Below are 15,689 nucleotides of genomic sequence, written 5' to 3'. Positions count from 1 at the left end.
TTTTAAAAAATTCTCATCATCGGTATTAGAAAGATTTTTTCTGTGCAACTATGCGCGTATTTTTTTTTTTAAATTGTAGGCATATAGTACTACTGAAATGATCTCATCAGGTCACTGCGACACATATCCAGGAAAGTCATTAACGCATGGCACACGCTCGCCTCGTCAAAAGGTCGACGCGTGTTTCTATACACGTGTCTTGGAAACAAAGGAAGAACTCACTGAACCCATAAAAACCACGAACTACGTCCAGGCGTATGAACCCATAAAACCACGCTCGCGAGTACCAAGAACAAAAGATGTGCACACGACACACTTCAACCCAAAACGTTTATAAAGCAACGCAGCAACCTCCACCGGCAGAGTGAGCCTCTAGAATTCAACTAGATCACATCTCCGAAGAAACCTCTTCGTACATACAATAACCATTGTACCAATTGAACGCAAATAAACGATCCTCTTTCAAACTACACAACACGTGTTTCGTTAGACCGGGATACGGTCAACATACCTTCCCTGTCTTACACTGGTGACCCCCTCACCTGTCTTACACTGGTGACCCCCTCAACGAACGTCGCAACTTCGCAATAGCCAGCACTACCTGTCTTACACTGATGACCGCCGACTACTAAATTGGCAATCTTACAAAATCGACCGTTAAATAAGCACGCTGGATTCTTTTCGTGGGTGTAAAAAGAGGCGATTTTATTGATGTTTGGCGGCTTCTAGCTCCTATAAAAAATAACTAATCAAGAAAATAAACCGATAGATGCAACCCAATGGTGGATATCCATAGCATATTAAAAAATAGTTTCTCTAGTGCCATAATTGAGGAAGGGTGATACGTTTGTATGGACAAGGCGCTGGTGTCCAGCCCTCTTAAGATCGACCAATAAAACTCTCAACTGTCGAATACAGTTTGAATGAATCTTTCGTCGGATAACGAAACGGTTGTCCGGCCCGTTTACGTTGTCAGATTTTCTAAAAAGCATTAGGATTTAATCATCGAAAAAAAAAAATATTTTTTCAAAACTGTTTAATCGAATCCTTTTATACCATGAACTATGAAAATATCACATATATATTTTTTTGTATACTTCATTTCTTGCTGCTATTTAAAAATATTTTCTGCGCGTACATTTTCCGTGTTTGAAAATTTGCAAAACTCTTCGCGTGACATTAAAAAACTGACTCAGTCTGTCGATTGCTGCGGTGGAATTCGTTCGTGTTATTAGATTGTGTTCATTTTTACAAGGTTTTTATTAGTTCGTCTTGGTTTTATTTTATATATTAGATATCTTTATCTATATTATTACAATTACAATAAAAATTCAGAGATATTTATCCATCGATCTCGAGAATTTATTAATTCATCTATAAAATGAACAACAAGCTACAGGAGATATTGGTAATTCGCCAAGAATCGGAAATAAGACTTATCGAAGTTATCAAAAACTGTTTAAAATATAAAACAAAATGCGATAAAGAGTATGCAAATGCCCTATCCATAGTCGCAACTCAGGGAAAAAAGATGGAAAAAATTGAAGAACTTTCACGTAAGTAAAAATTATCGGTCTAATATTGATTTTCAAAAAAATGTTCAAATTATTTAAACTTGATTTATTATTTGAAAAATTATTCTTATTCTTTATTCATTTGATATTTTATATATTATAGAAAGTTGTATAGCCGATTCGTGGCATAATTTGTGCACCCATTGGGAAGATCGAGCAAAATGCATACGACAAAAGTCTGGAATATTAGAAAGTTCCCTTTTTAACCGTTTATGTCATATGTCAATTGAACGTCGACAAGCCCGCTTAATGCTAAAAGAAGATCATCAACATCTTATTCGTCAATTCTCTCAGGTATAGTTATATGTATGCAGTGCCAGTTTTAGGGGGGCGGCTGGGTCGGGCAGCGCCCGAGGGCGCCAAATAAGTTAGGGCGCCAAACGATGTGCCAAAGGCGCTTTAAAATTTAAAATTAGAGCCAAAAGCCATTCAAATTTTTAGATTAGAGCTCCAAAGGCGAAAGTTCTTTCTAAGGGTGTTTAGAAAAATTTCCCGAGGGCGCCATCGGGTGTAAGACCGGCACTGTATGTATGCAGTGGTGCATCAAGTAAATGGTGGGGCCTCAGGCGCAGTTAAAATTTAAGTCCCCCCACTTCAGTGAAAAAATGCTATCATCGTTTTTTACCATTCTTTTCAGTATATGGTTTTTCATTAGGATTTTACAAAACCATATTTATTTTTATTTTTTCTCTATATTTACTTGAAACACTAACAGTTTTTGGAATAAAATAGGTATTTTCTAAAAATACTATGTAAAATTGGTATTAATTTTATTTATTCTTGGCTTACGAACGTATTGTGGACAATGATAATAATTTGTAAGTTATCAATTTTGGTAGCAAAGGCCTATTTCGAGGCCCCAAGATTCTGGCGCCCCAAGCGCGCGCTTATTTTCAATGTATGATAAACCGTCGCTGTATGTATCTATGTATGTTCATATATACATACAGTGGCGGACTGGCCATACAATCGAACATGCCCAATGGTATGTGGGCCCCACTATCTGTTAGAAAATATGGGCCCTCAGTAAAATTACATAACTTTTTAACTATTTCAGTGTAAAAATGTACTCAGTTTGATGGTCGATTTTTGGGAATAAAATTTTCGCCTGCGGCGCTTTTTTCGCTTTTTACATAATATTTTTTCAAAAATAAGCTTATATTTTTCATATTTTAAAACTCAATAAGGTGTATGCAAAAAATATTTTCCATTTTTATTCCGATATAAACAAGATTTATTGAAAATTTTTCAATTTGACCAATCTTTGCCTGCCGGACCCCAGTGCCTTGTCCATACAAACGTATTAGACTTCTCCCTTCCTCAATTATGGCACTAGAGAAATTATTTTTTAATATGTTATTTATAACCACCATAGGCATGCTTCTATTTTTTTTATTCTTTTGATTAATCAAAAGCAATAAATCAAAAATCAATTAATCAAAAAAAAAATAGAAACATGCCTATGGTGAATACCCATAGTATATTAAAAAATAATTGCTCTAGTGCCATAATTGAGGAAGGGAGAAGTCTAATACCTTTGTATGGACAAGACGCTGGGGCCAGCACTCTTAAGCAGTTTAGTAGATAGTTGAATCCAAACACTAAAAAAAGAGGAAAATAGGAATAAAGGAAGGTATCATTTCCGGTCAACCTAAACATTTACGTAGTTTAATCTATAAGCATTTCTGTAACCGATACTATGTTTCAGTCAGAAAATATCATATTCAGGCACGGTAGCAACGATTTCATTAAGAAGTCGGATAGCTTTTTGAATAGGAGCCATCCGAGTCAGCCAAGTGCTGTGTGGGCAGGAGGCATAAACATCAAATGATGTTGTCTACCACGCACATAATTATTAGGGACATAAAGTCCCAACTGTTTCAGCAACGACTAGAAGCTGGAAAACAAAACTAATTAATAAGAAGTTTCTTTGAAGTTCAAGGGAATTATACCCAAGCATGCTCAAAAGGAAAGGAGTATAGTAGAAATGGGTAATACCTATACTATTTTCTGTATAGGAAACAAAGAAATGCTCTTTACAATTTCTCCATCACTAAATAAAATGTCATTATAAATTAGTAATAAACCGAAAATTCTTGAGATAAACTTTCGTGCGGTTTACGATATAATTTAAATTTATCATAAATGTCAGACCTCAAAAGACATGTACATGTAAATATAAAGAAAAAATGTTTTTTTAATGAAATTTGTTGGTGATATTTGGTGTAATTGTGTATCTGGGTGACTTTCAATTGTTATCTCAACCTATGAATCATTAAAAATGCCATAAACTAATTATGTATATATGAATAATAAACTTGATATATATAAGACATTGTTTAAGATTTCAGAAGAAGTTACAAAAAAACAGGCTGAATATCAAAAATGTTTTGATTTTTACAAAAAGGCAAAGGACAAAGATGATGAGTTTTCAAAAAAATGTATTTATTTAATTACATTAATACTTTTTATATGGAGAAATATAATTAAAAATATGAAAATATATCATCATAGATAAAGAACAACATGATAAATTGCAAGAACAAAAAGAAAAATTCGAGAAGGTGTGCAATAAATATTACCAGACTCACAACGAATATGTGTTATTAGTAGCAGGTGCTTCCGAACGGGAAAAATATCTAAGATGTATTCAACTACCAGCCATGTTTCTAAAGCAAAAAAATGCTCAAGATGGTTTTGTAACGGAGTGGTAAATTAATTGATTTTTTAAAATGCATAGTGAAATATATTTGCTGAAGTAATTTTGTCTGTAATTTCTAGGAAAACTATAATGTTAGATATTATAAAAAATTGTGACTGGACGAAAGATGAATTTATAGAATATCAAAATAATTTTGAACATATAGTAGAAAAAATTAAACAAGACGAAGAAAACGCTGATTTAATTGAAAAATACAGGTAAATTTCAATTTGAACTATTGACGAATCAATATTTCATTTAGTAATAATGGTATTGTTTGCTTCTCTAGGAATTCATTTGATGATGCAGTAACATGTTTATTTGAACCCAACTTTATTCAAGATACTGAAGAGACTACACCAACAGATCAGTTAATTTTGAACTACCATACTAATGATTGGTTGGACAAAAAATTAGCAACATTGAAAGACAGTTTGCAAGAAAATAAAGAAAAACAATGTACAAATCAAAATTGTAATGATGGAAATGCAAATCAAGGAGAGTATTATAATTCAGACTGGTATAACAAGAGGTAATTTTTTATTTAAAAATTCGAAAGAAAACTTTTTGAAAAGTTTTGACGTTCTGTGGAGTTTTTTAAATCAAAATACTGACGATATATTAATATGTAGACAGTGGTGTCACCCTAATATATATAGCTGAATAGTACATTTATTGTTTTAAGATTAGTTAGAAAATGCCTGTTCTCAAATTGAATTTGCTACAGTTGGTATATTTTCAATTATAGTAAGAAAAACCTTTATTGTATAGTTGCAACTTAAATAACTTCTTGTTAGGTGAGTTAGTATTACAGATAACGAATTTCGCTTTCAATATTACTAAGTGTATAAAATTGTACATTCATTTTTTCTTCAATTAATTCAACATATAGGGCTACCAAGACCATGTTATTATATAGACTTTATAAAATAACCTGGTCTGCATATACATATGTATGCATGTATATGTAATATAATAATGTGGTATTTGGAATGATAAAGTTTCTTATAAAAGTAAAGTGATAGTTACATACATATATTGATTGATTTGTGCTTTGATGATGATATCATTAAGAACTATTGTACATAAATATTTTTGTATTGGAGAAAAAAAAGTTGTGGTGGGTAGACAATTTTTAAAATTTATGATTTTCTTGTTTTCGAAAACTCAACATCACTTGACACGAATAGTAAACGTAGTAAAAATCTTGAATTAACTGAATTGAAGTCCAACGAATTGCACTGGAAAAAGCAAGCTGATTTACTTAATGTAATTCTGGGCCATGTAGATTTCGAAAATAATCCTAATGGAAGTCATCAACCTGATGACCATTTAGAAGTTTATGAAAACTGTGAGGTACTTACAATTAATCTTTTAATAATCTAATATATAATATTAAATTCATTTACAACTCCATTGATGGAACTACATATTTTCTTTTTTGCTATTGTTTGGAATTGATGATAAAATAAAATATTATTATATGACTTATGAAGTTGGCATCTGGTTTTTTTTATACAGTCTGAAACTTTAGAGAAACAGGTATGGTTCCATGGTAACCTACCGAGAAAAAAGGTTGTTAAACTGTTGAAAAATGATGGAGACTTCCTTCTTCGAGAATCAAAAAAGAATGGCAAGTCTCAAGTTGTTCTTTCAGTTTATTGGAAAGTTCATAAACATTATATTATTCATAAGACACCACAGGTTTGTTTCTTTTCAATTAAATGGTACTTCAGGGGCTGATAAATTGAATCATTCTGGTAAATATGCAATGTTATAGACTTTAATATTAAAAATTTCAGTTATAACATTACATACTATAGTGTAATATGTAATTAGTCATAGTTTTGCCTAATGTATGGTTGTTGTTAAATACATACTGTTGTTTACTATTATTAAGCCTTTGAGTTTGTTTTTCATATTGTACTCTTGAAAGTTAAGTGGTAGATGTAAAAATAATATATGTATACTCACATAGGGCTAGTTCCATTGGGCAAAAGTAAAATTATAAATTTTAGAAAAATATATTTGAAAGTTATAAATATATGTGCTATATGTCCATATGTGCTCCTAAAATATTATTAGAGAAGTTTTCATATTCTAAAACATTATTATTTAATATAAAGGTATTACGGGTTTATTTTTACTTTAAATTCAAAACTGATTGGATCCCCCTTTTCACTCTATTTCTTGCTCATTTATTAACCTCTAAATGTACTATTTAATCTATGTAGATATAATATATGATATTGGTCTTACAAATTTATTTAAAATATTCATTATATTTTATTAGGGTAAATACAGATTATGCAATGTGAGTTTTCCAACAGTAAAAGAATTAATTCAATATTTTGAAAACAGTGGATGTTCTTTTGCTACTGAATCTGATGTAAAGCTTATGCAACCTATTTCAAATGAAAATTGCCAATTAAACAATGATGATATTGTTATAATGGAAGAAATTGGAAGTGTTAGTATGCAACATAAATTATTCTAGATCTTACATACATATTAAATGAAGATAATTAGTTTGGATTAAAATTTATTTTTAGGGACAATTTGGTATCGTTTATAAAGGGCAGTTGAAAGGTTCAAAATGTGAGGTGGCTGTTAAAACGTGTCAGACAACATTATCTGAAGAACAAAAGAAGACATTCTTAGACGAAGCACGATTACTTAAACAATATGAACATCCTAATATAGTAAAAATTATAGGTATATGCGTTCAGAAGAATCCAATCATGATAGTTATGGAGTTAGTGACAGGTTAAACGAATTTACTACCTATATACTACTTAAAATACATCAAATTTTAATTATCTAAATAAATATTTATAAAACAAATTTTGAAATTCAGGCGGTTCATTGCTATCATTTTTAAAAGGCAATCAAAAGTTCTTGACTATTGAACATTTGCTGGAAATGTGTCGTGATATTTCAAACGGTATGCGATATTTGGAGAGTAATAGTTGTATACACCGAGATCTAGCAGCACGGAATTGCTTAGTAGGCTAGTATACAGTGCAGTTATATATTTGTATTTAATATTCATCAATGTTTGCATCAATTTTTTGGAACTTCTTACATTTTAGGAAAAGATCGTATAGTCAAAATTTCTGATTTTGGCATGTCCCGTGATGAAGAAATTTATACTGCTTCCGATAATTCTTTTCCAATTCCGATCAAGTGGACAGCACCAGAAGCACTCCATTATGGTACATATTTCATCACAATTATAAAATAATTTAGGAAGGATACAGATAATGTAGATACAAAAATGAAATTTAAATAAAAAAGAACGAAAACTGTAGTCAAATATGTATGTTTTATAACCAACCAAAATTATTAGTCATGGTTGGCTTACTATATCTAATCTACTAGCCAGTGTTAGAAAGGTTCTTTAGGCCACCTTACACCTTAAATTGTTAGATATAAGTAATTTTTAAATGATTATATAAATCGCCAGTAAAATTGCCTGAAAATACCTAATACATAAAATTGAAATGAATAAAGGAAAAATAGTATAATTAATGAGTGAATTATACTATTTTATAGGAGAAAGTTGATTTTATTGATATTCCAGTAAGACACATGTATTTTACTTTATTTGAAAAATAATTATTTTCAGGTAAATATACAACACTAAGCGATGTTTGGAGTTATGGTATTCTTCTATGGGAAATTTTTTCATTTGGAGACACTCCTTATCCCAATAAAACCAATAAGACAGTTAGAGAAATAATTGAAAATGGCAATGAATAGTTTATTTTGTTTTAAATTAATATGTATTATAATTTTGTAATATAATTTGACTAAAAATTATTTCAGGTTATCGCATGGAATCACCGAAACAATGTCCCAGTGAAATATACGAATTAATGAAGCTTTGCTGGTCACACACTGCAAAAGAAAGGCCAACATTTCAGAAAATTTGTGATTTTTTGGATGCTTACGTTTCCAAATTGGCATAGTACAATAAGTAGATTTTTAATCTTCAAATTTCAACCAATGATTTCATCAATGAAAATTTATATAAATTTATTTAGTTTTATTTATAATAGCATTCGTATAGAATTTATAAGTCTTAGGAATTTTGTATACAAAATTATATTTATGTACTTGAGAATTAGCATAGTTCTAAACATAGAGGTATTAAATAAACTTAAATTATTAATTTTAATTTATTATTTATGATATTAAATATTAATTTAATATTGTAAATACTAATTAATTTGAATATTAATTATTTCAAACCCTCAATATTAACTAATTTTAACTTAATTTTTTTTAGATGTACTCATACACATATAATGAATATGTACATATATAGTAAACTTGATATGTTTTTGTCATTAATTAATAATTATGTATATCATATAATAATGTGACAATACGGTGGTATAAAAATATTACCAAACAGAATGTACATACCAATAAATATGTACTATGTATTAAACTATAGACATTTTATAAGTACAATATGTAATTTGAATAAATCTTTATTTTATTTTTTTAATTTGTTGTGTTGTTTGAATCTTACTTTTGTATGAGTATCAATCTTAATATATAATTTCGAAAAAGACTGTATTTAAGGTTTAATTTATGGTTTGGTTCGTAGAATCTGTGACGTTATCGAAAAAATTTAATTTTCTATGATAACGATATCGATATCGACTTTGATTCCGTTTTCGATTCAGATTTCGATTCCGATTTCAATTTCGATTCCGATTTCAATTTCGATTCCGATTTCAGTTCCGATTCCGGATTCCATTTTCAGTTCCGGTTCCGGATTCTTTATTCAGTTCCGTATCAGGATTCCTTTTTTATTTTTGGTTCCGGATTCCTTTTTCATTCATGGTTTTAGATTCCCGTTTCAGTTCCGGTTTCGGATATCTTTTTCAGTTCCGGATCAGGATTCCTTTTTCAATTCCGGTTCCGGATTTCTTTTTCAGTTCCGATTTCTGTTCTAATTTCAGTTCCCATTCCCTCATATATTAAAAAATCCATTCGTTGTGTGTGTAATTCATTTATGATTGGCTGTCGTTATTTTTTTTTTCGAGTCAAATAAATTTAATAAAAAACAAATGAATGTTTACTATTAGACTAGCCATGTTTAAGCGGTTTATATTACAAATACCGAGCGAAGTCGGGTAAAAGCACTAGTTTAATGTTTGTTACTACCAGTGGTGTAGTGTAAAAAAAAGAAGTACCAGGGCGGTGTTTAATTTTTACGACCCCCATATGTATCCTAATATTAGTAGCACAAATATTTATAAAAAAATCAAATGCTAATTAACTTGAAAAGCCAATCAAAATGGTCTGAGTAAGTTATTATTTTTTGCAATATAATAATATACAGTTCTGATGATTCGATTTCGGCATCATTCAAAGTATCTATAATTTTTTCAATGAGTTGTTGGGCTGTTTTTGAAAAATTTATTTTTTATAACGATATTTGTGACTCCAAGTCGATCGTTTCCAATTAGAATTTGCCAATTTATCTAATTTCATTGTTGAAACGGTTCTTCCATCAAATTGGCAAAATCATCCTACCCGCAATGTCACAAATATCTGAATTTGATTTATGTACAATATGTTAAAATCTATGCACAATTCTAAATCCATAGATGTCTTTATGGATTAATTGATTAATTGTTAATTTCGTGTTCTTCAGCCTCTCGAAATACAGCGATTTATGCAATAAAAATGCTGCATTGTTTATAATTAATTGTCTAGGAAGGCACATTGGGGTTTAACGTCATGGATTTTACGAACCAATGATAGTTACATACATACAAAAAATTATATATTAGACTAGTGGTTTTACCCGGCTTCGCTCGGTATTTGTAATATAAACCGCTTAAACATGACTAATCTAATAGTAAACATTTTATTAAATTTATTTGAATAGTTTTATTTTATATAAATTTATTTGAATACTCATTTGTTTTTTTTTTATTAAATTGACTCTCACGAACAAACAAACATATGTAGTAAGTTTATTATAAAAAATTATATGTATACGAAATTATGTATATGTATACCAGAATCCGGCGCCTGCGCCCTCACGGCTGCGCCCCCTCGGGCTTCGCTCCCGGCGCGAAGGCGGCTTCACCCTTGGCACCTTTGCCCTCGGGGTCTTCAAATCCTTTGAATCGAAAAATATTTAATTATTTGTTCGATGACGTCACGGATTTACGAACCAACGAACGAAGGTTACATAAATACAAAGTCTCTTTCCAAATTATATATTAAATTATACCAGAATCCGGCGGCCCCACTGGGCCTTCGCCCCCGGCACTCCCCGGACCTTCGCCCCTGGCGTCCCCCGGGTCTTCGCCCCGCCACCCCGGGGGCGAAGGCTCGTCCCCCTTTCCCATGTCGTCATGGAATCTTTAATATATGCAACCCAACGAAAGTTACATATATACAAAGTCTCTTTCACAATAATATATATTAGATATGATGATTAAAGCCAGGATAACCAGGGTGCCGTTCGTTGATCAAATGTTGTAAATGCATTGTTCAAATGTTGTAAATGCATTGCCGAACCTTTTTTACAAAGCATTTACAACAATTGAACAATGAGCGGCGCGCTTTGGGTCCGTAATATAATGATGATTGATGAAAGTTCAGATGTGAGCTAAAACTTTTAAGTTATTTAAGATGGAAATTCACAACTTTACACCAACACTGCTAATGCTACGCACTGATGAGAATAAATTTGACTTTTAAACTGAAGTTTGCTGCGAAAAAAATATATATTAAAAAATTTTCTTTTCCGGAAAAATCTGTGTACGGAATATTCCTGTCCACAAAAACCACCGAAACGAATTATCACATTGGCCGGAACACATGTATTCCTACTTAATAATGAAATAATAATAATCAAAAACGAGATTGTCGAAAAGATAGTGTACTTGGAAGCACCTGCTTTTCGCTCCCAGTGTCGTACAATATTAGGAGACCGGTTCAGTCTGTCAGTTGCCTTGGTTCGGTTCGTTCGTGCTGCTGGCTCTTATTTACTTTTCGTCCGCATCTTTGATATTTCGATTTTAGTTCAAAGTTTGAATTATATTTGCCATCACATCTGGCACACAGTGGTTTTACAAAATCAATTCCGACAATCGAATGAGCTAATAGCTCAAAATAACCAAATTTGCTTTGTAAGATAAACTCGCAACATATTTATTAGTTGTGCCAAATTGAAGCCCGTCACCTTTGTTGTCTTTCGAATACTTCTAATTCCTTGCATACAATTTACATTTTTACTTTCAAAAAACGTGCTTTAACTTGGCAAATATAGTTTTTACCCCTTAATATAACAGTAATATCATTGCCGTCAAACGTGAGAAGCACATACATACATACATAAATCCGCGTTCATGTCTTAATATATGTCTCGTTTTAGGATGAAATCGCTCTAAAATAAAACATGTAATATATTTTACGGTGAAAATAAAGTGATACGTGATCAGTGTAACCAGTTTTGTGTTGTGTGATGTCTTGATCGGATCTTTGTACAAAGATGGGGTTTACGTCAGTATTGCTGGGAAAGACAGCCCATGAGGCGCTGCTGCTTCGTCAAGAAGCTGAAATGAGACTCATAGAAAACATCAAAAGATGTTTGACAAATAAGGCGAAATGCGATAAGGAGTATGCTGTAGCTCTGTCCGCTGTGGCTACTCAGGGGCAGAAGCTAGACAAATGTGAAGAACTTTCAGGTAATTGATAAAACACAAATGATCTACGAAAGAAGAAGAAATTGGAATGCCCCACGAAGATCTCAAATCACTTTACTTTTTGGGCACACTCCAATCTCTTTTTACATAACAAATATCGAAATTTTGAATCCAAATTACAATACTAATATATTATATTAAATTATGTTATTGTTTTGCAATTGGTATTTTTTTTAATACGGATTTTTTTTATACTACCTCATGTTGGAGAGACCTGAAATGATTCCTTTTGTAGTCCTGTTATGTCATTGATTGTAAAAATTAAATTGATGGGATATGGCGATGGTGAAAATTATTTTATTATGTATGTATGATACATACATATTATCACTTGTTGTTTTATGATTTATATATATTTGTACAATATACTAGTAAAAAAACTTATGTTTTTATCAATGATAGATCGGATTGTGGACTTTGAAATCTTTGTTGTTTAATCGGCGATTGTTGATTTTAAAGGAAAACAAAATCCAAAAATATGTATGTATGTATATAGGTTACTTCTTTCAGATTGTCTATATAGTAGGTTAAGATTGTTAACAAATTTGAAATGTTATAATTTGCTTTTACATTTTTACGTTATTTCAAATACTCGCGTGGGCCATTGACTATTTGGTCGAAATATATCGGCCATATTTAAATAATAAAAAAAGCGGTAGTTTATCAGATAAATTAGGATTTCACCTGTATCATATATGTATAATATCGCTATTCTGTGTGTCTGTGTATCTGAGATAACGCTTGCCGTACTTTAATAGTCGTTTCGATTCGACATACATACATATGTACGTCACAAACACTGCCAACAAAATGTACTAATATAATTACGAAAAAAAAAACTTCTATAAATACTGTTTGCTACCAATGTTTCATCTAGGCTTATAGACAGCGCCAAGTTTCTGAGCACTTAGCGCCATCTATTGAAAATTTATTTAATTAATGTTTCTATTGGTGTTTTATTTTGTTTCTATGTAGGTAGGTAGTTTTTACAATTTTTTTTCATATTAAACAATTAAATATATTTAAAAAGTATTTGAAAAAATTCCGACGGCTTGCGGATCGAACACAGGACCGACATATTTCTTTTAATTTTTTTTTAATTTAATAACAATATGCCAACACCCATGCGATGATATTTCATCGGGTACAATACTAGTTTTGTTTAATCATGGTGCTATATTGAACACATATGTACATATGTACATGTTTTTTGTTGGAACATTGTTATTTTTCAAGTTCACTAATGAGAACTGTCATGATTTACCGACAGTCAAAAGTCTTTTACTAATTATTGTGTTTATATTATACTAGTTGTTTTACCCGGCTTCGCTCAGTATTTGTAATATAAACAGCGTAAACATGGCGAATTTCATAGTAAATATTCATTTTGCTTTTTTATTAAATTTATTGGAATCGAAAAAAATATAATATTCAATCAATTGAATTTTCGTCATAGAAACTTTGTTATGTTTACGAAGTTCCCAACCAAAGGTACTTACATACAAAATTATATATTAGATTTTCAAAGTATCAAAATTTTATAATTCATTTTTAATACCAAATTTATTCTACATGAACTACATGAATGAATACAAACATACATACATACATATGTATATAGTTTTCCGTATTTAAAAACGTCATTGAACCTACACGTACGAAAAATTGTTCATATAATATTAAAATATATAACTGGAGGACCGAGCTTTGCTCGCCAAAGGAAGCAAGAGAAACAATAGATTTATGTTTATTTTTATGCTATGCGAATTACAGTTTTCAATTTAGACCCACCAAATTTGGTGTACTATCTCGTTACATAGATTGTGGATAGTTTTTGGTAGGGATCATAGAAAAAGCTCTTAACCAAAGACTCTGAAAAGGTTCAAATGTTAAACCTTTTTTTCCGACTTTTCATTCAAATGAAAATTCGCTCTTTTGTTTCTTTTCCTTGTTGATTTTTTATAAGGTTATTGTTTTTCAACTTAGTAACTTTAATCAGGACTTTAAAAGCAATAGTATTTGTCAGTCAAAAATTGGATTAGAGTACATGTTCATCTATGTACATATGTATATGATTTGGTTCACATTTACTGAATTGATCTTTTTGTTTTGCAGAGAGTTGTGTGGCGACGGCTTGGCGCAGTTTGTGCGCCCAGTGGGAGGCTCGGGCGCGTCGCCTTCGTCGTGGGGCCGAAGCCCTAGAGGGGCGCGCGCTCGAGCGTCTCGTTGCCATGGGGGCGGAGCGCCGACGCGCCCGCAAAATGCTGCAGGACGAGCATCAACGCACCACCCAACACTTCACCCAGGTGCATAATTAATCTAAAACACACATGAGATATCATTCATATCCAAAAGTTAAAATTAAATCGTAGCAAGTAGATGTCATTTAATTTATGTCAATTTATGCCCACTCCCACTCCTCAGAAAAGATGCGCATAAGCAACAGTCAGTACACGATTCGTAAGTGCGCAACTTTTCCATGGAGTGGGGGTGGGTCTTTATAAATGGAACCATTACATAAGTACATTCATCTTTAGCGATTAAATGTAGCCTAAAATAAAGTGTTCAAAAAGTTATAGCACTACACTTATGCTACATGTTATAAAATAGCGAGGAGTAAATTTTTGCGTTTGAAGAATAAAGTGAGCTAGTTCTTTTCATCTCAATATATTCCAAATTGAAATATGTTGAATGATAATTAAATTCATTATAATATCTACACTGATTAATTATCTGGGCTGACCATTTTACATGTTTTTAGATTACGTGACAAAACCAGAACATCTTTTCAAAAGATACTTGAATTATTATTAAAAAAGTTTATGAACATTAGAAAATGATGCATATTTATGAAAATAAAATAAATCAATTTCAATATTTACATATATACAGGCACATCTCAAGGATTCTGCCAGGACCCAAAAAACTAGTACTGTACTGGTAAAACCAGCACGAATGGTCACCTTAGTCTGCATATATCTAAAAAAACAGTCCCCCTTCTTGATTTATTACCAAAAGCTCACTGTTATATCTAGACTACGGATAGAGAGCGTGTTTTTTCCAAGAATCGGAGCGGTTTGGCTCTATTTACAAAGCTAGAGTGCAAAAAAATAACATTCAGCGAACCTTTAACAAAGCATTTACAACAATTGAACAACGAACGGCGCGCTTTGGGTCCGGAGTCTAGTTATATCCTCCTTCTAATGATGACAGTCACTGAATTGCATTTAGTGCAGGACTGATGACCAGTGAGCGGCGCTAGGATGCGCCAGCTCGAAATAAATTGGTTTCTTTTGCTAATTTCTATTGTTAACCTTTTTTTTTGCTCTCTAGAGAGCAAAAATAAGGTTAACAATAGAAATTAACAACAGGATCCCGTTTCAGCGCATTTTCGCGCCTATCTCTGATGATAACACAGACTGTCTTTTAGTAAATTTTTTTTAATGGAAATCCATCGATAAGACGATATGTAAGAAACTGTTTTACTTAAATTGCTTACAGATTAGTAATAATAATTATTAGTAATATTAGTTAGTAATAATCATTATTAGTAATATTAGTTAGTAATAATTATTATTAGTAATATTAGTTAATAATAATTATTATTAGTAATATTAGTTAGTAATAATTATTAAATTAGGCTAGTGTTAATTTAGGATTTTAAAGGGTAAA

General features: G+C 31.4%; 2 protein-coding genes across 3 annotated transcripts in view; both read left to right on the top strand.

The window, feature by feature from the left end:
* The first annotated feature begins 5,802 nt into the window (after window positions 1-5,802).
* LOC143918593 (tyrosine-protein kinase Fer-like) lies at window positions 5,803-8,154 on the top strand. The gene is made up of 7 exons (XM_077440532.1): window positions 5,803-5,979; window positions 6,569-6,745; window positions 6,828-7,041; window positions 7,133-7,285; window positions 7,368-7,490; window positions 7,904-8,004; window positions 8,104-8,154. Exons 2-7 carry the CDS (start codon window positions 6,674-6,676, stop codon window positions 8,152-8,154), a joined length of 714 nt encoding a protein of 237 aa, XP_077296658.1. The 5' UTR covers window positions 5,803-5,979; window positions 6,569-6,673.
* Window positions 8,155-11,247: 3,093 nt separating this feature from the next.
* The window catches only part of FER (tyrosine-protein kinase Fer), a 64,836-nt gene continuing 60,394 nt past the window's right edge, over window positions 11,248-15,689 (top strand). The window contains exons 1-3 of one of the 2 annotated variants that reach the window (XM_077440756.1): window positions 11,248-11,441; window positions 11,687-11,999; window positions 14,133-14,323. In XM_077440756.1, the coding sequence (XP_077296882.1) occupies window positions 11,804-11,999; window positions 14,133-14,323 (387 nt within the window). In that variant the 5' untranslated portion in view covers window positions 11,248-11,441; window positions 11,687-11,803. The remainder of the gene's footprint in view (window positions 11,442-11,686; window positions 12,000-14,132; window positions 14,324-15,689) is intronic. The other variant, XM_077440758.1, reaches the window with a different exon arrangement.

The sequence above is a fragment of the Arctopsyche grandis genome, chromosome 11, assembly GCF_051622035.1.
Source record: "Arctopsyche grandis isolate Sample6627 chromosome 11, ASM5162203v2, whole genome shotgun sequence".
Classification (NCBI taxonomy): domain Eukaryota; kingdom Metazoa; phylum Arthropoda; class Insecta; order Trichoptera; family Hydropsychidae; genus Arctopsyche; species Arctopsyche grandis.
The sequence above is the reverse complement of the archived record's forward strand: the minus strand, read 5'-3'. Positions and strand labels throughout refer to the sequence as shown.

Coding starts and splice junctions, on each gene's coding strand:
- LOC143918593 (XM_077440532.1), top strand. CDS start 6,674: ATGCAACCTATTTCAAATGAAAATTGCCAATTAAACAATGATGATATT. Junction 7,042..7,132: donor AGTTATGGAGTTAGTGACAG/GTTAAACGAATT, acceptor TTTGAAATTCAG/GCGGTTCATTGCTATCATTT. Junction 7,286..7,367: donor AGCACGGAATTGCTTAGTAG/GCTAGTATACAG, acceptor CTTACATTTTAG/GAAAAGATCGTATAGTCAAA.